Source organism: Thunnus maccoyii, chromosome 16, assembly GCF_910596095.1.
Source record: "Thunnus maccoyii chromosome 16, fThuMac1.1, whole genome shotgun sequence".
In the NCBI taxonomy this organism is placed as follows: Eukaryota; Metazoa; Chordata; class Actinopteri; order Scombriformes; family Scombridae; genus Thunnus; species Thunnus maccoyii.
In genome coordinates, this window is record NC_056548.1 from 23,627,716 (window position 1) to 23,654,444 (window position 26,729).

The 26,729-nt window shown below is 39.1% G+C and overlaps 1 protein-coding gene across 1 annotated transcript in view; it reads right to left on the bottom strand.

The window, feature by feature from the left end:
• Window positions 1-25,631, bottom strand: part of pdss2 (prenyl (decaprenyl) diphosphate synthase, subunit 2) — a 33,501-nt gene extending 7,870 nt beyond the window's left edge. The window contains exons 1-4 of the mRNA XM_042389186.1: window positions 25,178-25,631; window positions 16,645-16,779; window positions 10,145-10,343; window positions 3,915-3,989 (exon numbers count right to left, since the gene is read on the bottom strand). Of these exons, the coding sequence (XP_042245120.1) occupies window positions 3,915-3,989; window positions 10,145-10,343; window positions 16,645-16,779; window positions 25,178-25,410 (642 nt within the window). The 5' untranslated portion in view covers window positions 25,411-25,631. The remainder of the gene's footprint in view (window positions 1-3,914; window positions 3,990-10,144; window positions 10,344-16,644; window positions 16,780-25,177) is intronic.
• Between the last annotated feature and the right edge of the window lie 1,098 nt (window positions 25,632-26,729).

A 26,729-nucleotide genomic window follows, 5' to 3' on the forward strand; every position in this document is an offset into this window, starting at 1 on the left:
GATGAACCATCTGTCTATCACCGTCTTGTCTTGGAGGCAGCTGGATTCACAAGATCACACGAGAATCCTCACAGGACACTGATTGGTTTGAACCACCAGTGGTTCAGACACAAGCACATTACTTGAAGCCTGACAAGATGGATTCTTGCATGATCTCGTGATGCCATGATCTTGCGAATCTAGCTGCCTTGCAAGGTAAGCAAGGGCCTGGCTAAATTGAAAAAAAGAAAAGGCTCAAGTGCTATTTTTACAAGAAACCCACCTGCCTCAAAAAGAACATGAGAAACCTCCTTGGTTTTAGAAATGCATTTTATAGTTCCTACAAACCTAGCCAGAAGAGGGGAGTGGCTATCCTTATCACAAGTGCAAAAAAACAATTAAGTATTTTGGTGTAACTATAAACAACATGCTTTCCAACGTGTTTGAAACCAAATCAGGGTGCGATTTGCTGGGGCGGATGGTGGGGATTTCCCCGCCTCTGGTCTATATATTCCTGCCTCTGCTGAGTTATTTTTATCCTCAGTGGGGACAAAAATGTATCCCCCTCTTAGTGATTTATGCTGCTTCACCCATAGACCACGAAAGATATCTATAATAAAAATAGGCTATTTAAAAAAAATCTAAGTAAAGAGCTGCAACGTGAGAACAGTCATTGGTGCAAACAACATTAAAATAAGAAATTGACTTTCACTGTCAGCACTTGTGTGCCAATAGAGATGACACCGCGTCTGGGCTACGTGATGACGCAGTAAATGTAGCAGGGGTTGCCTCCTTCCCTGCTCAAAGATCTGATGTGGGTAAAAGAGGGGCAACACATCAGATGACCCCTTCACAGGAAAGCAGAAGAAGACAGAAGTCTGTCATCAAAGCAGACTGCGAGTCTGACAAGTAGGCATGTACTGTAGCCTATTTATTTTTATGATGACAGCATGTTGATCTATTGCATGTTGTTATTATTTTCTATTCAATATTGAAGAAGCTGAATTAAGTGTATTGGCACGTCTGGCCGAGGGAAACTGTCCACAGTACTAAAAGGAGCGTTGGGGGATTTAATTCTGGTATGTTTAATTAGCATTTACCTTTTGTTTGGTTATATATGATCACATCTCCTATGTGTCCGCATGAGGAAAGGACAAGGCAAAATATTGTGCTACTTGATGAATTAAATTTTTAAAAAATGGATTAAAATATTCCTGCAAATGCAGTGGTCAAGTTCAAATTTCATAATTGTTTTATTAAAGTTACTGTAACATCTGCAGGAAATAGCCTAATAGGCATCATTGTCTATATAGGCCCACTAAAACATTTCAACCCCCATCTCCCCTCCCAGCCCCCCCTCTGATTTTATCATTAATCACACGCTGAAGCCAACTTTAACAAAATTGAGAACATCCAAATAGATGTTGAAAGGTGGTCTACCCTCCCTTTAGACTTCAGTGTCAGAATACAAACGGTTAAAATGAAGCTACTATATTTATTCAAATCTCTCCCAATTAATGTTTCCCAAAACAAATTCATAGTCTGGGACAAGATGATCTCTAGATTCATTTGGAATTGCAAAAAGCCAAGGATGAAAAGAAGGGGGGAATGGTTTAACCAAATACAAGGTTATAAGACCCAGATCCTGGTGGGATATAAATATTTGATAGGGGCTCTGAGACATGTTATGGATCCAATAGCAGCATTTACGCTAGAAATATGGACTGTGATAGTAGAAAAATACAAATTAAAGAGAGGGGTTTGCACACTGAGGTGGTTTGCATATGACTCAAAGTTTAAGCCAGGGGTGTATGATCCAATATTCAAAGAATGAACATGAAAAGGCATAACAGCAATGTGTACAGTTTCAGAAAATAGTGAATTTATGAGCTTCCGAGATTTAAAGGCAAAGTACGGTCTTGAAAACAAAGACTTTTTTAGATACTTGCAGTTAAAGGTGCATTGTGTAGAATTTAGTGGCATCTTGCAGAACAGACTTGGCAGAAATGGAATATAATATTCATAAGTATGTTTTAATTAATGAGAATCGTGTTTTTGTTACCTTAGAATGAACCCTTTATATCTACATAGGGAGCGGGTCCTCTTCCATGGAGCCCACCATGTTGCACCGCCATGTTTCTACAGTAGTCCAGAATGGACAAATCAAACACTGGCTCTGTCATGTCTTTCGCAAGTTTTGTGGCCATCGTAGGTTCTCCTATACTCTTGGGGGGGAGGGGGAGGAGTATTCAGTTGGTTGCAATATGCAACCTCGCCACTAGATGCCACTAAATCCTACACACTGGTCCTTTAAGAGACTACTTTACAAAAGAGATTAGGTCGGAACCAGATGAAACTTCAAATAATGTGACTGAGGTGATTGTGGATGCATACAAACAGAAGGGGCCTCGGGTCATCTCTGCTTTCTACCAAGCTTTGGGGTGATTGTGGGTGCATACAAACAGAAGGGGCCTCGGGTCATCTCTGCTTTCTATCAAGCTTTGGGAAGAAGCAGGGGAGGAATCAATGCTCTACATAAAAGCAAAATGGGGAGCACAGTTAAACATTCAAATAACAGAGGAAGAATGGTATCAAATGTGTGAGACACAATATACATCCACAAACTCACTAGTATGGAGCGTAACTCGTTTTTTCAGAATAAAAATGTAGGCAACTTGCTGCACAACAACACTATTAGAGGCTGTGTGGAAGCATGGAGGCTGACCACTCACATATTTTCTGAAATTGTACAAAGATAAGGCTGTATTGGGAAAATGTTAATGCAGTTGTTAAAAATATTTTGGGATATGTGATCCCAAATACCTGTCCTGTGATATACAGTGTCTTGGGAGGATGAAGATGTTGTGATTAGAGAAGAAGTTTTACTTGCAGGAAGTAAGAAAGCCGTTACCAGGCAATGATTTAATGTAGGCACTCCAAAACAGGAACAGTGGCTGGAAATTGTCCAAGACATTTTCGTTATGGAAAAGTTGACATACCTTTTGAGAGTCATTTAAAAAGACCTGGAAAAAACATTTATGATTCATGATATTCATGATATTTATGATCATATGATTCATGAGACATGACACCACCTAAATGAATGCCTAATTAAGATATATTTGTATGAATACTGAAATATTTCCAGACAACTGTTCATTGTTATTTTTGTTTGTTTGTGTATCTTCTTGCATTATTTTTTTGTCTGACTTTGATGTGCTGCTCTATTTATATCTTTGTGAGATCTCAATAAAAAGTGGGAAACTTGTCACAAATATAAAGCTTCATTCTCATAAAGGGCTCATCTTTATAATTTAGCAAAAAAAAACTGGGCACTGTAGTTTTAAGCAAACGTAGTTCAAACAGGAGTAAACTGCATTTGTTGGGGACTATTTTCAGCAGCAGAAGAATACACATTTGCTGTTCTAGTGAGTATTTACAGAAGCAGAATGGTGTATGTAATTGTGTGGCTCATTAATGTGTTTAAAGTTTCTGGATAAGACTGGAGATTTATGGCATACATGAACAAGAAATATCAGGATTTGGATAATTTGGACAATATTTAATTGTTAGTTGCTGACAATAAGAACAATATATAACATTGATGGCTGTTCCTTTAATTTAGCCTTTTAAAAAATATATCAATCTTGAACTTGTCTTGTAACTTTCTTTTTAAATGTGTTTCTGTATGTAAAGTATTCTCAGTTCCCATTATGTGTGAAATGTGCTCTGCAACTGAATTTGCCTTGCCTTTATTATTGATTAAGTGATTGATTATTTACTCATATCGTATTATTCAAATTGAGTCCAACAAACTTTAAAGGTTGTTATTTTGTTGGACATTATGTACTCCCATGCCTCTAAACTCTTACAGATTTTTTGACTCTGCTGCATCACGTCAAAGTAGATCTATAGAAGGAAAATAGATGTTTTACCTCTGTGTTATTGGAATTTTCGTAGTAGATTCCTTGAACTAAATCACCGATGGCACTGGAGATCAATTCAACAACCTGTAAGACAGAAAAAGACAAAAAACATCAGACCTTTGGGCTAAAATATAAATCTTCAAGCATTAACAGGCCTCAGAGTTACATATTTAGACACGTACCACTACTGAGAAAAAAAGACAACTATTTTACTCATAAGTCTACAAACCTATGGGATGGAAACAGGTTGAAGGATTGCTGATCATCTTTTAAGCCAAAGACTTCAGATCTGATCCGCACAACAATCAACATGTCCCGCTGAAGTGTCCTTGGGCTTGGGCACTGAACCAATAACCCTCTTCCTCATTATAATCTCTCTGAATAACAGCATCGATTAATCCTAAAATGTAGATGTAAATGAGGTAGATCAAAACTGACATGCCACTCGCTTCAACCGTGACATTTGTAATTAAAAACCACAATTTGCCCTGATTGAAGCACCAGCAAACAGCGCTCTCATCTGAGCAGCTGGTTTGGTGAATAAATCGGAGGCAAGATGTGTTGGTACTGAGGGGTTGGAACCAGGTGAACTGCTGCAAACTCAGCTGCTCATTAATAGGCTGTTGGGGAGCTCCTGTTGATTTCATAAAGCAGATCCAGGCTCTGCTTGGTTCATTATACTTTGTATTTATAGCGACGTCCAGTTGAGACGCTTCAACAGAGCCAGATCAGGTGTCTGTCCGATTTCGAGGGGCTGAAATGGAGCTGAAAGGCAGATGGTGAGACGAAATAAGACGGTGTCCAGAGAGCAGAGGGGTTAACAAGGTTTTGGAGCAATGATCGGACACAAGGGTTGCACATTTCCTCCAATCCACAAGTTCTTGACGATTTATTTCACTTTGTGTGCCTGGGTGTGGCCTATTAGTATATTCATCTATTGATATTTAGAGTATTTATACATTTTTAAATGTCTGCAGAAGGGACACAATAAGAGAGGTAAGGGCAAAAAAGAAATTGAGTTTCAAGCTGTTAGGGATGATGGTAACTAACCAGGCCACAACCTCTGTGCAGGACTGCTTTTGGGGAACAGACATCAGAGAATATTTAACTTCCTACTTTAACAATAAAAACATTTAAGAGGAGTGACAAGTTAAAAAAAACTAAAAAATATGTCACACAGTCTGTTGTGGTAAAGCATTGTGGAGGCCTGAGTTTTGTTTGTTTAAGACTGCAGTTGCCCGTTTCCTCTTACAGGGGGCATGCATGACTACATTTTAGCTTCCAGAAACACTACCAGCCCCTTATCAACCTCCAGATGAGAGGCTGCATCTTTTCAGGCGATTATCTGATGAATGAGTAAAAATCTTAAGTCGATCTCTGCATCCTTCATTCACAGCCACAGAACAGCATGGACAGAGAACTCGATGCCACGCCTGTACAGTTCAGATGAATGAGGTTAAATTTAGAGCTCCTTCAGCTCATCCCAGACATCCTTGGTTCATCAGAAAAGTCTGGTGACGCTGGCTGCTCCGTCAGCCTCGCAGTGCCCTTTGGGTAACTGAATCCACTGGGGGAAAATATTCAGGAAACCAGAGCTTCGCCCACAGACCTGGAAGGACAATGTGCCTACAGTATTACCAGATGTGGTGTCTCTGCCTGCCTTGGGAAGTGGGGGCCAGTGGGGGTCTTTTTTTGGAAAGTATCAGATAAGCTCTCCCTCTGCCTCCCCCTTACTCCATTCCAAAATCCAGCCAGATCGTGTTTTGCCGACAGGTCTGCGAGGGGGAAGAAACCGGAGCTCCATGGCGAGATTACTTTACAGTTTATACAAGTAGCGGCATAGGTTTCCTCTCAAGGCCACGACACACAATCTCCATCGCTCTCACTGCCTTAAAAGAACAAAAAAAAAGGCTGGTTTATGAGAAAAACTTCCAAAGCTCCAAGTATTACTCATCTGTCACCCTGTGTAATAAAACAATGTGGTACAGTGACCACACACACGCTGCAAGAAAAGGAAGACAATTCACTGTTTAGGAGACTATGACAGTTTTTAATACCAGAGTCGAACTCCACTCAGTTTAAGACACTTTGACGCTGTTGCAAGGCTATAAATATCAGGTAATTAGCAGATTTTAATGAGAGAAAGTTAAATCTTATACAGCCTTTACTGTATTTGCCTCGGGGTAAGTTTTAAACTGCAACAATATATTTGTGTTCGTCTTTTTTCAGCTAAAGGAGCTGAACCAGTTTGGATGCAGTTTTTAACCCACAACTAGACGACTCTCAGCAGAGTGCAGTGTTTGCAGCGACTCTCCATTTCTATTCCTAGTTACAGTATGTATCACATCTCTGATGCTTCATGGTATTTAAATGGGCCAGTAATAGTGGGTTTATCTTCCATTTCTGCAGCCAGACACAAAGTTTGCAAATGTCATGTGGATCTGTACAGAAATACTTGAACTGTATGAATATCACACCTCCGTTAATCATCCGCCTCATTGCCTTATGAACAATGTTTCCAAAAAGTCTCTGCAAATCCACCAAAACACCCATTGAAATCCTTTAGAGTAAGACAGAATAGAACTTTATTGTGCCATCAGGGGATGAAATGTGTCTTCATCTCACCAGTAAACACAGTCACCAGTAAAAATGTAAAAAAGAGAAAGAAAACAAAATATAAACAGTAACATGACAATAGAAACAATGAATGCAACACAAAGCCTGTGTGCAAACGTTGATTTCCTGAAATTTCCTGGCATGGGGATATGCTGGCACTGTTTGTCTGTTATATTGACCGCACTTATAAAAAAGAATCCCATACATATAATTTGTTCACTAGAGGTGTTCTGTAGTGTTGTCCATAAGGTATTAACTCAAGTTCAGAGTGGACGGGATGCAGCTGTATTATACAGAACATCCAGTGATTTTTGTTGGTGACCTACAATTTCCCCTAATCAACTTATTTTTGTTTGCCACACTTCTTTGCTCTCTATCAGGCTGATTAACACGTCTTCCAGAAAATTCTGACCAACTTCCAAACCCCTTAATTTTCTAATGAGAAATAATCTGACTGGCTTTCTTGTATATGGCATCAAAATAGTCTGTGAAATTCAGTTTGTTGTTGTATTAGATGGCAGTGATCACACCACATCACACTGTCTTCATCAGCAGATGTTGCTTTCTCAGTTGTCATAGAAGTGTAGCTTGCCATGAAAAGTCCATACTGGCTTAAAGCTGAGGTTGACAGTTAATTCTATCAGCTGATGAAGGCGGTAGATGCAGTCAAAAGCTCAAGAGCAAGTAATTGGACCTTGAGTTGAGATATTGTATGGGTTTTAGTGTAGCATGATCACGATTCTCAAGATTTCTCAAGATTCTGTTTCTGAAGAATTGAATTAAAGTGAAATGTGACTCACAAATGGGAGGTTAAGGTTATGATTTTGCTAAACCTAAAATCCAACCAGGTCAAAACTTTGGTCAAAACTAATCCCTTTCTCGTAACTTAAGCTAGGTATGATGGACTCATCAGTGCTGCTCACCATAATATAATTTCCCTTGTGTTCATACCACTGAAACACACATGAAAAACAGCTGAATATGAGCATAGGTCCATTCTGTGGTTTGCCCTTGGTTCATTTTGTTTTGCTAACCTTTTTAAACATGAGTAACTGCTGGCTATCAGATGTCCTTATTACCCTTAAAAACTTCCACTTTGGGGCCCTTTCCTGCGGTTGCTTCAGATTTCACGCTCCTAATGAACAGCATCGCAGGTTTGTTAGGAGGGAAAAAAAAAAAGCGAGGCTAATAGTTTCATGTGCCGCTGTGCAATCATTTGGTGCCACCTGAGTTTGAGTGGCATTGTTCTCATCTTGAAAATGAGCCAAACTAAAGGAACAGATGCTCCCAAACTTGATTAAATGGATGCCAAGTTGCTTGACGTGAATGTACAGTTAATGAAATTAGATCATCATTAGCTCAAGTCATCAGCAGATCTGCCTTCATTTCATTCTCAGTGTTTTTTTTCCATCTTCCAGGGAAACAATAGTATCAGTTCCATTACTGTAATTTGTAGCTTGGCCACAGTGTGACAATTATCTCTCATCATACTGATGCAGTGACAAATCCTAATGAAAGCCAATTAGCACAGTAAAGGAAATGCCACACCTTTAGAATTATCTTTCATTCATAAAGGAAATACAGATTTTTTTAGACCCTCTGCAATGTTTCCTACAGCAGAAGCACCATGGATACCGCTTCCGTCATATTTTTGGTAGGGCATCATTTGGCCGCCGTACAACAGGCATAAACCCAGACTGTGTGTGCTGAATACGAAGCGGCAGGGAAGGTGATAAGGGCTGGTCCGGCTGATGGCACATGGGGAGGGGAGACGGTTATTTTGATCCCCTCAGGCGACCGCATTCTGACAGAACAGCGTGGTGACAGAATCTGTCAGCGAGGGGTTACCAGGCTACGTAGCAGATATGATCTGTGGTGCACTTAGGAGACCACCACCACACATACATCCAAAACTGAAAACTCAATAAGAGGGATTCCCATGGTGTACGTTATCAATGGGGTCTCCTGACCGCATTGTCCAATATACAAAACAGGCTGTAGGCCATCAAATATCTGAGCTTTTATCTAACTGACTGAGGGAAGATGCACAGAGAGACGTTTACTGTATGACAGAAGCAGTGATGTGTTTGAACATACTAAAGAGAAACTAGATAGTTGGTATTAGCAGTCACGTTAATCATGGCTGAACAGACCACCACCTACAGAAACTTCGGCTACCACAGCATGACATCCAATAAAAAGACCTCACAGCTCTGGCCACACCATCGATTCCCAATCTTCCTGACTTGTGATCTTAGCCAAGCAATGTCTTCTTGTGACCCCTCGTCAAAGGCTGCATATGTCTGTGTCTGGCTCAACAAAAGACAGATTTTCTCCTCTCAGACCATTTCATTTAATACTTTTAAGAGGTCTCAGAAGGTAAAACTCTGCAGTATTTCCCAAAAAAGTCAGAATAATACAAATCATTTTGTGCAGCTGAAGTGTATTTTCATCTTTTATCTTTCTCATCTTGTTATAGCCTGATAATCAGACTGAATTACCATTTTGTTTCATATCATTCATTCATATTATTTATCTGCAGTTGACACAGAAGCTGTGGTAGTGGTTGCTGGGAGTAGTTAACATTAATCACAGTAGGGCTGCAACTGACGATTATTTTTATTATCAATTAATCTGTCCATTGTTTTCTCGATTAATTGATTAGTTGTTTGGTTTCCTAAAACCCAAAATGCAACCTAAAATGTCTTTTTTTGTCCCAACCTGCAGTCTACAACCCAAAAGATATTCAGTTTCCTATCATAGAAGACTAAAGAAACCAAAAAATATTCAAATTTAAGAATTTGGGGTTTTTTTTATAAAAAAAATGACTCGAGATTGATTATCAACATAGTTGCCGATTAAATTTCTGTTGATCGACTAATCGATTAATTGACTTTTCTTTGCAGCTCTAAATCAAAGAAATGTGTTGCTTTTAGAGTTATTTCTGTAAGTCTGCTTGCAACAACCTGCACAGCTGTGTCAATGTCATCCACACTATGTCACAACTTTCCTGCTGCTGTTTTCCATGGATGTAGCTACGTAGCTCGCAAGCTATGTAAGAAAACGATGTCCCACATTCTTCATATTTTTGAACCAGGCTAATCTTGTTAAAAGAATGATTCAACATTTTGAGAGTTGCTTGCTGAGAGTTAGATGAGAAGAACAAAAAACACTCCAATATCTCTGTTAAATATTAGGCTACAGCCAAAACATCACACCGATGCAAACTCAGCACCAGTGATTCAGACAAAATAAAAAACATGAGGATATTACAGATTACAATATTAATGTTGTTTTGCTAAAGGGATTAATAGTAGGTTGAACTGCAGGTATTCTGCTCTGGATAAAAGAAGTAAAATACGTCTAAAATCAATAATACATCATAAATTTCATGAACAGTGGGAACCCTGCAAGATATTATGATTGCAAGTGGGAGATGTCAGAGTTTGGATGTGGTGTGAGCGAGAGAAAAGATGTAGTGATGAAGACTGACACTGATATGTGGAGCTGCAAGGGCCGCTGGGAGTGCCTATTAAGACAGCAGTGTTTCTCATTAATATCACTGATGTCAGGTCAGATATTTCTCAGGGGTACAGTTTGTTACTGACAGACAGACAGAGTACCTTAGTATTATTCAACTCAGCCAGTCCGGTACAAGCATTCGCTAGCAGGAAGTCCCCGCTTAGGACAGCCATCTTATTCCCAAACTGCATATCCTTCAGCGGGCCGTCTGAAACCGTCCACTCCTTCAGATTGACGATCCCACGATGCACAAGGAACGCCGTGTGGATCAGCTCTGTGATTTCTGCCAAGTTCCGCTGGCTATGAAACAGGAGAGCAAAACATAAAAAGGATAAATTTAAAAATCACAGCTTTTTTGTCGACAGCTTTTAAGAAAAGCATTTGAAAGCTTTTCATTGTCTTCATGCTTTCTCAAGTTTGAAAACTTATTCACAGCGTCACATACAGGTGTCCTGAGCACAAAAGAATCAGTCAAAACAAAGAATTTGTGGGGTTTTATTTCATCTATCTCACAAAAAGGAAAACATCTATTTAGTCAATAAAACTGCAATATTCAGAAGCTGGAGTCTTGTTTATAATATACAACCGGTTTCCAAACAAAGACTGTTGGGATCATCACACTTCATTCAAAGGTGATCTGAAACATTTACTGACGAGACAACTTAAAAGAAGGAATTACTGTGTATTTTTTAAGAAAACAAAAACCCATAGATTTCTCTACAACTACAATTTGGTTTAAAAGACAAACATCAGTGTACTCAAGGGCATAAACCACCAGATATGTCTGACATCTTGCTGCACAGCGTGTCAGGGGTTGTGTTAAAAAAAGAAATTAAACTTATCATTAGCAAATAACAGCCATTCTTGATTATGAGAGAAAAGACATAAAAGTGGTCTTTGAATAGAGCCTTTCAGCGCAGCCTTAGGGAGGATATAATCAAATGTTGATTCAGTCATTGGTGGGGGATAATTAGGCCCCTCTCCATATGGAAGGAGCTCGCCACGCTGCGACAGGAGGGATCCATCCAGACAGGGTTGGGTGCGCTGATAGCCACTTACGACCTTCTTTCAGTCGCTGTGAGAACCTGATGAGCCAGTCATCTGCTCTGCGCTCAAGCCCCTTCCTATACACACACACACACACGTCTTGTAGCCAGGTAATTGCCGTGTTCAACGTTGGTGTCGAAAAAGATGTGATTAAAATTCAATAATGTCATCTATTTCGCCTCTCAATCACACCCATTGTCTGGTTGGTTTCTCTGCGCGGTGACGCAGAGCAACAACACAGTCGCCCGAATGAGAGTTAATAAGTTCAGGGTTTAAATAAGAGGAAATTAACAGATTGACAGTCAAGGTGCCTTGGAGTGATGGCTACGCTCGACAGGTTTCAAGAGGAGAGATCATTGTTACAACAAGAGGAACACGACAAAGAGATGAGACTCATTTTGGGTTGTAAAGATAAATAACATTTTAAAATTTTATCCAAGTTCCAAGGTCAGCCTTAAGGGGACTGTTTCCTTGATTAGCCAAAAAACAACAATAAAAAGGATAATCTGTGATAAACCTGTCATCTCTTCATGCTTTTGGCTTCACATGAAAATGCGACTGTGACAATCCATCAAAGTGCAAAACAATTACTGCAAGTCTGATTAGTCAAACAGGAGCTTTTCTCTCACAGCTACTATGTTATATCTAATAAAAGTCAAATACAGCTTATCTCATTCAGCACATTGACAATGCGATGAAAGCGGCTCTTTCAATGCACACATGCATGTTTAGACTCACAGATATAGCTGCTTATATACACTAGATAGAGTTAGACCAATGTAGAATCTCTGGGAGGGAATTTAAAGGCCCTGAAAACCTATTTTCTCAATCTGCTTCTTAGTATGAATGATGGGGTCCAACACGAACACATCTGCCAAAGTCAGTGGTTTGAGTTGGGTGGGGCTCTGTTGGAAAAAGGTGATGTCACGTATTCCCTTGCACCAGTCAGAATTGTTTGAATCAGAATTGGACAGTCGTTTGTTGATGCTGCCAAGAGTTTTTGAGCTGTAAACAGATACTAAATAATAGGACATCAAATCAATTGAGGAAAATGTTTATGGATAAAATAACCAGACAAAAATGTCCTTTTTAGCTAATTACTGAATAAAATGATTGACAACCAAGGTACTTTATCACATTGATGCAGAATCCAATATCCAAAATGATGAAATCCAATATTTAGAGAAGGGTTGCAACTAATAATTATTTTCATTATCAATTAATCTGCTGGTTACTTTCTTTTAACTGATTGATTAATTGTTTCTATAAAATGTCAGAAAACAGGGAAAATGGCCATCACAATTTTTCTAAAGCGCAGGGTAACGTTCAAATTGCTTGTTAGTCTGACCAACTGTCTGAAACCCAAAAATATAATTAATTTATTTTCACATAAGACAAAGAAAAGTAGAAAATCCTCACTTTCAAGAGGCTGGAATTTAAACGACAATTAATTGATTATCAAAATAGTTGATGATTAATTTCTGTTGATTGATCAATTGATAAACTGTTTCAGCTCTAATACAAAGTAACAAAGCAGCCCTTCTGATAATTTGCAACATTGTACACAATGGCCTGATACACCAAAATATATTAAAGAGATACCTACTATGGTATAAATGGTATGGAAAATCTCTGATACTGGACATTGATATTGTCTCACCATCTATATCGTCATAATCCCATCTGTTTTGGAGGATGACTGGATAGATCAGAATTCAATTAGTTTTGCTTTCAGCAGACACTTGTATTGTCCCATTATGGCCATGATGGACCAGTAAAAGGGATTTCCACCCTGACACGAATGAAATATGAGGAAACACACAACCCTTGGATCTACTTTGAATTTGTGTATTTAAAGTATTGAACAGTGGCACAAAGTTTCAGCCTCCAAAAATCCATATCTGTGGAACCCTGGTATATACATATCCCAAAGCTGTGCCTCCAATCTAGCAGTCCTGATCAGTAGCAGTGGAGCTTGGGGAGGAAAAAAGGGGGACAAGGGGGCCGGTGTATAAATAGCTTTGGTGCCCAGTTGCATAGCAACCGATGCCATCTTGCCGAGGTGTAACGCCCCTCACCACGCCCCTTGTCCTGACTGTTCTGTTCCATTTTCCTCCCTCCGCAGTCTGCCTCGCCATCAAATACAGCCTTGCAGATCTGAGTGCGTCCCTGTGTGTGATTTAAAGAGGTGGCCTGTCCATCAGACGGGCAGTGTGATGTGTTCGGTGGTATGGCTTTCATTTTTCACAAGAAATTAAGAGGTGTGGTGGGTACAAGTTGGACTATCTGTGAGTGTCTATCTATCTATCTATCTATCTATCTATCTATCTATCTATCTATCTATCCATCTATCTATCTATCTATCTATCTATCCATCTATCTATCTATCTATCTATCATTGTGGTGCTTTGGTGAATCATAAGTGTCAGGCAGCAGAGTGGGAAATGTTTTACAAATGCTGCCTGTCAGGAGGGAGGAGACCATCCCCCGGAGGTTTCAATCACCCTCCAAACCCGCCCCACCCCAACTCCCTCCATCCTTCCATCTCGCCATCAGCAGAGGTGCTAATGAGCCCCGGAGTGGTGGGGGGAGTACTGTGGGTGGGAGAGAGAGAGGGAGCAAGATAGTGCAAATGAGGTGATCAAGTCATGCTGTGTGTGTGTGTGTGTGTGTGTGTGTGTGTGTGTGTGTGTGTGTGTGTGTGTGTGTGTGTGTGTTTGGTTTTGGACTATCCATCACACACGAGTGAGGGAATGCATGTTGGATTCAGTGATCCAGTGTCACACAGTGATGCGAGCGCCAGGTCATGACATGAGGTGAGTGTGTAATAACTCGTCCTATAGTGAGACCAAACCTGCCGATATGGCTCGGCTTCACGGGCTAAACGCGACCGGACTCAAGCGCTTCCATGACGCCTGGTTTATTCCAATTAGTTCTAATATTAGGATGTTTCTGCACAGACACGACTCTACTACACACATGTGCCTTGTGCCAGCTTGCAGTAAGAAAGAAGCCTTTCAGACACACAGTGCAGAACCACGCCAAACACAGCAGTCACTTCTGGAAACCACTTGGCACACACCCACACCCTGTTCTGAGCTGCATGCTGGTAGCTGACGTGTGTAAAAAAGCCAGAAAAGACCTGAGGGTGCTACCTGAAACATTTTAACAGCAGCAAAGTGATACCACATTTGGCACTTGTCATTTAAACATGTATAAATAAATCAACAAATGTTGTAATTTAACATCTATTCCAGAAATTTCAGGAAGTCATTTCTACCAATTTATACTTTAACAAGTCTACAGCCACACTAGCCGCTCTGTGTGGCTGTAATGCTCATTGAAGAGAATAAAAAAAATTTAGATACAAAATTTGTTTTTGGATTTCATCTCTTTAGCAGTCATTGTGAAGTAAATTTGGCAGAGGGTGGTGTCAAAATAAAAAAATAATTACACACAAGTAACTGCAAATAATGGCAAACGCTTTGCTGCCAACAAGAAACTGTTCGGGTCATGTGCTTCTACTGTTGAATGAGTATTCAAAGATATACCCTTTTTTAATTCTCAAAATACAGTTGTCGGTTTCTAATAGTGAATCCTTATATATTTCAATTTTATTCTCACTTTACATGAGAAATGAACATGCTTTTATTGTTCAGTGGTCAATCATCATTATATTCAGTATATCAGTTTAACATGATAACATTTGCTAATTAGCACTATACACAAAGTACAGCTGAGGCTGATGGGAATTACTTAGTTATGCAGGTATTTGGTCATAAACCAAAAATTAAAATAATGGCCTGATGATGGCGCTACATGAAAAGTCAGGGGATCACCAAAGTTATTAGGGCTCATCCTCTGGGGACCATGAATATCTGCATTAAATTTCATGACAATCCATCCATGAAAAGTAAGAGGTTTACCAAAATCTTTAGGATTAATCTTCTGGGGATCATGAATGTCTACACAAAATTTCATGGCAATTGATCTAATAGTTGTTGAGATATTTCAGTCTCTACCAAAGGTGTTGACCAATTGACAAACATTACTATCCCTAGAGCCACTAGCATGGCTACAAATATACAATTAGAACCACAAAAAGTCCAATAGTTGTTTGCATTGAGATTGTCTTGTCCAAGGTGGCGTCCTGACAGGCAGAACAACTGTAACATAAGATTATAACTACAATTATGATACACTAGGAAATACAAACTTACTGTAAATACTATGCACATCAAAAATTGCAATTCTTACATATTCATATTCAATTAATACATATACCATATTTATAAAGCCCCAACAAGAATAATACTGTTGATTCATTTTAGCTTCTACTGCTAACAAGTATTGAGAGATGCTCTTATACATGCAAACAGCTGATTGTATGTTGCTGAATGAAAGTAGCTTTGTGTCCCATATGGTAATTCTGTCATGAATCTGACTGTTGAGTTTGAATTAAAAATAAAATTTGTTGGCCATAAGTGCACTTTCCAGTCTAATACATGGTACATTATCTAACTTTTGGCAAATTAAATGCACGGCAGTGACGGCGGCCAAGAAAGGAGCTACTGAAACGACTTTTTGAATTAGCTACAATCTAAATAAAACCAAATAAAATAAAAATCCTCCCACCTTGTAACTGTGGCTGTATTGCCCCCACATTCCATCATATTCACAAAATGATGTAGTGCTTCATTTACAGGAACTGATATGGACTATAACCACACAGGACAAGATAGAATTACCTGACACAAGGATTTTATTTCACTATTTATTCTTCAGCTACCATCTAACAAGGACAAAAGGTATTGCCTTTCTTGGTTGGCTTGCCATGCACATTTATGGTTCTGAAATACAATGTTACGCATGTTTACTGCCCACATCAGTTTTCTTCCAAACAGTACATAGATGAGAATAGAAATATGTGGAAGGTAGACGGATTGTCAGCTATGCTCTGGTTACAGATGGCATTTAAAGAAAAAGCTTTGGATTTGAATAAGCAATATGGTTTTAATGCATTTGAGCGAAGAAGTTGCTTAGTGGAAACTACCTGTGGTATGATATTCCTGATACGACACTAACTGTGATTAAGGTTGGAAGACACCATTAAGCATTCAAGAAGACCCTCAAGGGTATAATGTCTTTTATATAATGATTTGCCAATTAGCTCCCTAGCAACCACATGAGTAATAGCAACAAATTACATTTTTCACACTTAGCCGTGCTATAGGGAATCGCCGGCATGGGAGGGAGATTTAGTGCATGCTGCTAATGTTGATACTCGCACCCTCTTGAGTTGTAAAGTCAAACAAGCAGAGGTATTCAGGAAGTGTGACAGTTGTCAAGAGGTGTGACATCAACACACCAAAACAAAAGCCAGAAGAACAGTTTATCATTTTAGATTATTAGACTTCAGATTGATCTAACTAGTGATGAGTAAAGCTTTAGTTCAATTACAGAATCTGTAGTCCCTCATTTGCCTTGCTGTGACTCACGGTAGTGTAAACCAATGCAGATAGTTTGTAGATGGATAGTTGGTTGATTGGTTTACCTGGGGTAGATGCCGCTGACCATGTCCTGAGCCAGTAGATCTGAGGCTGCGTGGCTCGGCCCTGCAGCTTTCGACAGGAGCAGGACGACCAGTCCCCTCATCTGAAGGTTGTTCTTGCTGTCATAGACAAAGCCTCTGCAGGGAAACATTACAGTATATTAAAAATACAGTTAGAAATTCATCAAAATATTGTAGTTTATTCAATTGTATACTCAACTGTATTTTTGTTATTGCATCTTACTTAACTGTAACTAATAATGACACGTGGTACAATTAATATGAATTTGAAGCTATGAAGACTGAGTAGTAGAATGTAGCTCTGCACCTAATAATCATTTTCATTACTGATTAATGTGTCAATTATTTCTCAATTAATCAACTAATTATTCAGTCTATAAAATTTAAGACCATTTTTAAAAATGGCCATCACAATTTCCTAGAGCCTCAGGTGGAGTCTTTAAAGTTGTACTTTTTTTTCCTTCCAACAACCCCAAACCCAAAGATATTCAAATTACCATGATGTACAACAGAAAAAAGAAACAAGTATTTACATTTGAGAAGCTGGCTCCAGTAAATGTTTGGCATTTGTGCTTGATAAATGTCTTAAATTATTATTCAGTTATCAAAATTGTTGAATATTTTCTGCTGATCTACTAATGGATTAACTGACTAATTGCTCTCATACTAGTGGAATGATTTTCTAGTGAAATCCAACCTGGAGATACTTGATGTGAAATGCAGTGTAAAGGCAGGTAGATGCTATTTGTTTGCTATCTGTTTATATTAAATTTTAACAAAGTACATGTATTGTTTGTCTGTATCACTCTTCCTTGCTCATGTGTGAAAGGAATATCTAAAGGAAAAAAAGCTAACTAAAACCTTATGAACACAGGTAAATTTAAACGAATATTGGCCAATATATCAATGCTTTACTTGTGGGCTACAAATACACCTACACTAGACACACAGCATGTGTATTATACACCAGTTTTCAAATCATGATCTGGACATAAAATAATACAGAAACAATGTCGACCGAAAGATGCCACGCAAACTGATGAGTTGAATTGCTGAAGTGAGAATTTATCATGAAAGATGGAAAATAAATTACTTATAATTGATCAATTTGGCTGCAGGACTATATTTTTTCTTTTGTGTGGGGGGTGGGGGGGTGGAAAGGTGGTGGAGGGGTGTACTCCCATCCACTGGCCAACAACCTTCTGACACATTCCCAGAAAGGCATACACACCCACAGAGCCTAGTGGTAGCTGCAGCGTGGTGGGCAGATTAAATATCTTTTTACTCTGTCTGGGGAGCGGTTAGACAGAGCACCTCTAATCCTGTCCCTATGGGAGCCCCTTGTGCCATGAATCACGCTCTCGTTAGGGGCTCCGAGGCAGACAAGCGGCCACGCCCCCTCCGCTCAATGCCCAGACATCGGCCTCAGCCCTCCAACCCCCCTCTCCCTCCCCCCCCACAACCCGAGACAGAGAGTGGATGTGAGAGATAGAGCATGAAGAGAGGGAGGGGATGGAGAGAGATGGAGGGAATAGAGGCCAGACAGAAATGAGAATGCGAGAAAAGACGACAGAAGGAATACATGAGTGATTCAGTGTCGTGGTAATGGGAAAAAAAACCCACATGCCCTGAAGCTTTGTTCCTTCCCCCCAAAAAACCCAAACCTATCACACAAAACACCTCATACTGTTTTTCCAAAAAAAATATACGATAAAGCTGACATTATATAGGGCTGTCTTTCATCACAGCTCTTGAGATTTATTTATGGTCACTCTAAATCTTTACTCAGTTGGAAAATAGGGACTAGCCTGGTGCACTGATGAACGCAGCAGCATGGCCCGCTGAACAGAAACAGCTACAGAGCGAAAATTATGAAGCTGCTCTCCTCTTGGGGAGTCCGGGTGAGCCACTGGCCTGAGGGTGGCAGATGATTAATATTTATGTCACTATCCACACCAGCATACATCAATCAATCACAACCGCCCTCCTGCAAAGGGGTGGGGTGAGGATGATGTGGAAAAAGAGAGATAGTAGGGATACAGAGGGTGCAGAAAGAGAGAAATGGGCTGCTGTCATTTTAAAGGGTTGTGAACAGGTCACCACGCCTTCTGCTCGGCAAAACTTCAGCTGCTGTGCGCAGGGGCTGGAATTAATGCATGCAAATGTGTGACCTCACATGTGTGGTGTCATATTGATCCCCTACCTACCTTTTTTCCAAAGTAATGAATGAAGGAATGTGCACGATATGCCTTTTCTTAAAGACTGAATTTATGCAATGCATCCGCCTCCCATGTGCAGCCAGATACCTTTATAGATTAGAATCACAATATGTTTAGAATATCGACCAACAGTTTAGTCCAGTTTCCAGGATTTGATTCTCACATTTCCAAAAAACTTGAAATACAGTCAGTAGCTCCTACCTTGTGATGTGCTTCTCTCCGTTGCAAAAATCCTGATAAAACATGAATTTTCTCATCAGCTACTTACTATGAGGGATGGGATCCTACATGAACACACGACTCTCTGCCAAAGTTAGAGCAGTTTTAGTTATTTCACTTGAGAGATTTTTGCATTTGTGTTTTTCTTCACGCTCTTCTCACTGGTTTGACGCAGGTGGGGCTCAGTTTGAAAAATGTGATGACGCGTACTTCCATGCACCAATCGGTGAAAATTAAAAACTATTTGTCTTGCCAAATGATAAATAATAAGTACCTATTTTGACACTTAAGTGCATTTATTTTATAGATCCTAAGTGAGCTAACAGTTAGTTAAAAGTTACAGCAAGAGGAGTTTCCCATAGACGAGACCGGCAAAGCGTCATTAAGTGCCAAGTGCCAAGGCCACGCCCCCTTTTGGGGGAAAGAATTGCACCTTCAAATAATGGAGAAACAGCAAAATGCCGAGGTTGTAAAACAAATAAACACACAAATCCAGATCTCCGGTTCCCCATCCTTCCTGGAAAAGAAAGGGATCCAAAAAGGATAGTTTGATGGCTTTAAGCAATCCAGAGACAAGATGATGAGGGGAAGCTATGGGACCCAGTGTCATCCCATGTATATGTGTGTGGGAAACACTCCATAACTGGTAATGTCACTCTTTAATAACTTACAAAGTAACATAATTAGTCTCTACTAGTTAAGACCTAGTAGTAAACTTTAATAGTTATGTCAGTGACGGCCACTGTGTCGGGTCATTGATCCACTTGGACGGATGGAGGCTGAAGGGGCATGATGGCTGACCAATCAACCTGAATTTGTTAAGGTATAATGATCAGGTTCAGGCAAGGTAGCAAAATAATTACCAGACATGTCTATAAAACAAAGGCTTGTTTATCACAAAATGAATGCATACAAACTTGTCAAAATTCACAGCTAAACACACATTAAAATCTATGGGATCTGAGGTTTTCTTTCTCCCAAAAAGGGGCGTGGCCATGATGTTTTGCGAAGTACCCGTATGTGCCAGTCTGATCTATTGGAATGCTAACACTGAAATTATTGTATGGAAAAATGCTTTGTTTACTCCATTTCAATTCTAACAAATAAAAAAATTCTTAATAAGATATATCTCTGTGACAGCATGATTGGCAGATTTACTGACACTGAAACCAGTTGTACATTTTACAAGAAATAGGAAGAGTCATTAATACACTGATTCTATTCTTGTGATTTATCTGAAATTTTGTAAAGATTTCGAGGAATATTTAGGGGATACAGGTTACAGTATACAGTCAAGGAATAAAGACATGGTTGCTTATTTTGATTATAATACCTCCTTCCCGAATAATATGATTCATTTGATTATATTTTTTCACACAATTTCACATACACAAGTCAACATTTTCAAAATCTCCCCAAAGTTTTGTTTGAATGATCAGATTACAAAGATACATTTAAAGCAGGGCCAATAAATAGGTAAAGAGTGTCTAAAGCATGGAAATAATGTTGCAAAACATCACATGAAGTCTCTGTACCACCTCATTAATGTATTATTTTTTATATTTAATTATTTTATTTGTCATGTCTTGACAGAGTGGAGGGGTTGTTCGCCTTTGTTGCCAAGCCACTGTCAATCAAATCTGATCAAACCAACTCACAGTCCTGATGCTTTAACATTGACTGTTGCCAATTTCATCATAAAAATTGAATTTACAGAGAGGGGCTTTACATGGAAAAGTTGACAGTGAAACAGAGAGACACACTGTTTTCGGGACATATGTCAAGGCTGCACATTGACACAATTACTTTTGTCATATCTTGACACAGTTTAGTGTTGCAAGTGCTTTTGTCTCCTCAGAAAACAGTTCATAACAAGGTCTGGCCTTATGTAAAGCACTTATTTAGTCTTTACTCTTTCTTCCATTCTGTACCCTTGGTGCTAAAGCCTTCCAATTGCTTTCTAAATCATCATTCATTCATGTCCACACTATAGGCACCCCATTTAAATAGTCTTTATAGTCACCAAATTTATCAAAATATTAAAGTGCAAGATTGTTTTAAAAAAAAAAGAGAAAATAATAGAAAGCAGTGAGGGAATTCTAGTCTAAGTCAAACTCTCAAGGACTGTCCTTAAAGCAAGTAAAGTTTCTTCTCCTGGGCCGCAGTTCCCTCGCTGTAACTCCAGACTTTGGGGCAAAGTTAGCTGAGCTGCAGTTTTTGAGAATGAAAGGAAAGGAAAAACCGAAACCCAACTCCACGAGGGTCTGCCTGTCTGCTATTGTGGATATTTTTATCTGCCGCGCGTCTAAGGCGGAGACACAGTGGGAAATACGAACCAGCCAACCCAAGCTGACAGTGAGGAGTCAGACTGTCAAGAGGTCTGCTCCCCCCCCTCCACCTGCCCCCGCCCCTTGCTACAACACCCAAATGGATTGTCATATCAGATTTAGGTGTATAGGTTATTACACCCTTGGGCTACAGTTTCCAACACACCCGTCTGCATGGCGGGATTGAGTTCGAGGACTCTCTCTTCTCGTTCTCTTTCCTTGGTTCTCTAAGTCCCTGATTTCTTTTGATAAAACATAAGCTCTGGCAACTCCTACGAAACAGGTGATGAGATAACAGCTGGAAAATACAACCTATTCTAGCTCCACCTTCCTCAATATACAATAGTAGCTCTGCAGTTGCATCACAAACCAGTAACATTTGAGAACTGGCTTTGAGCAAATACAGGATATATAAATACATATTTATATTAATTAGTTGTTTGGTCTATAAAACGTCAGAAAATGGTGAATAAAGTTGATTACTGTTTTCCAAAGCCCAAGATGACATCCTCAAATGTACCGTTTTGTCCCTACCAACAGTCCACAATCCAAAGATATTCAGCTTCTTGTCATTGAAGACTAAAGAGACCAGAAAATATTGATGTTTGAGAAACTGGCACCAAAGAAAAACTTTTTTTTCTTAAAAAAAACTGTACAAATCGATTAATCGACCAATCATTGCAGCTCTACATGCAGTTATTACCAATTTCAGAGAAAACAAAAGGATTTACAATTCAAAAGGGGAAGGGTTGTAAAAGTATTTTAGAGTTGTATTTACATAATTTTAGCAGTAGCAAAGGTTGGAACAACCTGTCATGCCTCTCTGGTCAATCTATCTTGGAATCTTTCTCTGAAATTAAGCATTCATACAAGAAAGCTTTGTTTTTGCCTCTCAAACAGATTTTTATTCAAGTTGCACTTATAGGAACTGGTTGCACCAGCTGTTCGAAAGTTGAAACTTAGCCTAGTAAGGTAAGAGTTGCTAAATGGAGATTTACGCATCACTAAATTAAAGCCAGTTGCAGCACACAAACTAGTTCTCACATAGTGATAAGTTATTACTAAATATTTACATCTACCAACTGCCAGGTGGAACTGTTGCGTTAGCTCGCTGACAAAGCTAACGTTAGCTTGCTAATATTTAACCCGTTTAAACTGAAGAGTAAAAGAGTAAAATATGGAATATGGTCAACATAACTGACTTGACACTTTATATTTCACAGAAAAAAACACAATATTCCTTAAATTACAAACCTCTATGCCAATAACATTAAATGACCAAATAACGTTGTTAGCTTAGCATAATGGGATATTTCCCTCTCACTGTAAATGTGAATACTATTAATTATAAAACACACATATTCCTCCAGGTATGCAGACATAAATGAAACAAAGTCAGACCTACATTCACAAAGGATTTACAGTCAAGTTTATTATATCTTTCGACACTTAAAATTGTTATTTTTGGAATTTATATTACAGTTCGTGATACAGTGACTTCATGTTCACAATTGGTTGCTTCCTATTGGTCAATGGTACACATGTTTCCTCGCAACTGATTTACACATTACTAAAGTGTTTATTAGCAAAGACATTCCTTTTAGGTTTTAATGGTGCAACCAGATTTAGTAAATCACTAGTTTGAAAATAGCTAGTAGTTACTAAGAACTTAGGGAGGACTTTACACATAAACTTTGTGATGGATTTATGAACAGCTGGTGCAACACAGTCCAGATTCTGCACAAAAATGCTCATGAATGTTCCCCAAATTGCCTTGAAATTTCAGCATTAGGCTGGGTAGTAGTGCCCCTGAAAACTACAAAGTCTCCCTGTCAATGTTATCAGTTTTACTTTGTTGCTGTCTGGATGGAGTCTCATGGCTTCCAAAAAACGCATGTTGCTCCGTGATACGTTTCTTGGCACTTGCTGTTTGTCAGCTTGATGTTTACTGAAGAGGCTACAGCTGATGTCATGGGACGTGTTCCTTCCTCTCTTTACAGCAGGTCACAATGTGTATCGAATTGTAATTTATTTTTTCTGTTTTTAAGCATTGGCTGCATCAGTATGTGAAAGGAGCAATCTTAACACATGTACCCTCAGTACTGCTTTTCTTCTGTATTCTGGTATTTTATGTATCCACTTTAAAGTAAAGCCCCTAAATGCTTTCAAACTGCATCTATCCAAATTGAAAAGTCTGTCAAGTGCTTCAACAGTCCAGTAGAGAGAGAACAAATCAAAGCCTTGGTAACAACATTATTTGATTAATGTTACAAGGATAGATGGCAGCAGGACATTTATAGTTTGTTTTCATGAACTCAGTGGCACTAATGCCTCAACTCCATTATATTGCAGGTGCCGTCTAAGAGGGCCATTATGTGATAATAAATTTTGCAGAAATGAGAGTGTTCAAGAATACGGTTGCACATGTAAACTATCATGTTTGTGATTCTTGTATGGAGCTGTGAGCAAACAGGTCAGAATTTGAGATATCTATTTTCTATAAGTTTGAGTTTTAAGTCTTCTGGGTTTCAGTCTGACTTTTACTCTGTTAACATAATGAAAACCTCATTCCATCTGTACAAAAGTCCTCCTGAACACTCCAAATCAAACCTGGAGCATAATGAGACTCATAATTAGATGGTAGTGGTAATATATATCGTATTCTGATAGCAACTGCTGTTGCTTGACTGAAAAAAACCTTTATTGATTGCTACCAATTGCTGTTTACCCTGATGGCAACAGAGTGATGAAATGAGATACTAAGAATGCATCTTCATGTGCACTCAAGTGCAGCTGTGTTTGTGTCTCATAAGACACCAACATAAACACACTAATGTTTTCCAAAGTCTGCCTTATACTCATTTTTGAGTAAATCAGTGGCTTATCTGTGACTCGAATGTTATAATCAGTGCAACTCTCAAATGTAAAAGTGATGATTATGTGAGAGGCACAAAGTAGAGACAGGATTAATAATGATGAACAGTGTACTCATGAACTTTGAATCTTTAGTAGTATGTGCCGTTTCTTTTATTTGTCCTTGTCTTGTGGCGCTGTAGTTTTTAACCTTACACAAAATTTACCTCCAGGCCTGGGAACCTTCAAGGACAGGTTCACAATATTTCAAGTCTGTCTTAAAACAACAGGCAGGCACCCAAATCAACACTGAAACATGTTTTTCTTGCTGTAATCAGTCCTCCTGTTCATACTGACCATTAGAAGATCCCTTCATAATGCATTTACAATGTAAGAGATGTGGGACAAAATCCACAGTCCTCCTTCTGTGCAAAAATGTCTTTAAAAGTTTATCTGAAGCTAATGTGAAGCTTCAGCTGTCGAAATCAAGTAGATATCTTTCAACAGTACAGTCTTTTTAGTGCCAAAGTCCCTCTTTTTGTTACTATACTACTACTGTACTCAACAGGGAACACTGTCCAAGGAAACATAAAAAGGGAATTTGATGCTAAAAAGACTGTAAATGTGGCAGATATCCCTTGATATGACTAACTCAGACTGCTGAAGCCTCATATAAACTTCAGATCAACTTTTAAATGCATTTTTGCACTAAATGACTGTGTGGACACACTGTGGATTTTGTCACTTACATTGAAAGGACATTTGAAGGGGATCTTTTAATAGTCAGTATGAACAGGAGGAATGATTACTATTTCAGTGTTCATATGGACACCTGACTGTTGTTTTAAGACAGACTGTGACTGGAGGTTTGGTTTGGAGGAGAGGAAGGTGTGTTACCTGGCAGTGTTGAGTAAAGGGTGCTGAGTCCCGACCAGCTTCCTGACGTGCATGGCCACATTGCTGAGCTCGTCGCTGAGCAGGCAGCGGAGGCTCATGAAGGACGTTGGATAACCGACGATCTTCTCTGCGTCTGACACCACTTTGCTCCAGTTTGAAGGTCCTGAGCTGGAGAACAGACTCAGCGTCCTCTGTCCTCGGCTGGACAATCGCGACAGTGTAGCTGCAAACATTTCTCTCTCTCTCTGACTGTAATGTTTTTTCTGGTTTGACACAGCTGCCTAAAGCCTCCCGCAGGCACGTGGCATCATCTTATTCAACTATGTCTCCAGTTTGATCATATCATACTATCACACTGTCACTGTGAGAACATGCTCTCATAATACATCCATGTTTACAACACACGACCTGACAATGCGAGCTGCCATTTTTGTACACGTCATACGTTACGTGCTTAAACGTAACGACGGCTGTTGCCAGATTCCGACACGCCCCCCCCAACTCCTCCCCCTCCCAACCTCCCCTTCATTGAAGAGCAGACGGCTTTGAATTGTCTTGTTTTTTCATAAAGGTTTCACGATTCGCAAGCATGAAATTAGAAAATTAGACTAAGTCATTTATAGTTTAAACATTTTTAAATGGTTTATCTCCTCCTCCACTATGTGACTTTGTGCACACTCGCTCAGTAAATTCTGTTAAATCCTCCAGAATATCCTCTATACAAGATTGTGCCATTCCATCTCGTCGCACTGCATTTGGACAGTCAGCTTTCTCTGTGAAAGCCACAACTCAGTTGAATATCCTGCCTGATGATATGAAGAGTTACAGTTCCATCAGTACGTTCAAAACTAAATTAAAAAATCTGCTAAAAACTATTCAGCTCTGTAACCACCTACTCTAAATTTCATCTCATGGTCTTCTCATGAACACAAATAATCTTGCTTTTAATTTGACAAGTTTACATGATTAATTTCTAGTTGACATTGTGGGTGTATGTGATGTGCTATTGTGTGTAGTTTGTATTTGTATGTATAATGTGTCCTGTGTGTTTTTTGCTTTGTACTGTTTGTTATTGTGCTGTTATATGTTTTAATTGTAAGGGACTGCAGATGAAAATTAACTCTGGTGCAGTACATCAAATGTTAACATTTATGTTTAAAACTGTACATTGTCCCAATAAATACAATACAACTCACACACACACACACACACACACACACACACACACACACACACACACACACACACACACACACACACATACACATATATACTGAGGTTTTCCTCAATATTAATAACATAGAGCACACAACATAAATAAAATAATAATAATAATAGTAATAATAATAATATTTAATAATAATAGGTGAGATGAAAAAGCCTTCCTGAATAAATAGACTTCAATAGATCAAAAAAGAGGATAATACTTAATGAAAACAATTGCTCACTGAGTAGAAGTGCTTTGAGATAACAGTCTTGAATTTTCCAGGGTTATATTGAGAATGTTGATCTTGAGATTGTGTTGAAAATCATTCCATGTGTTTGGATGCAC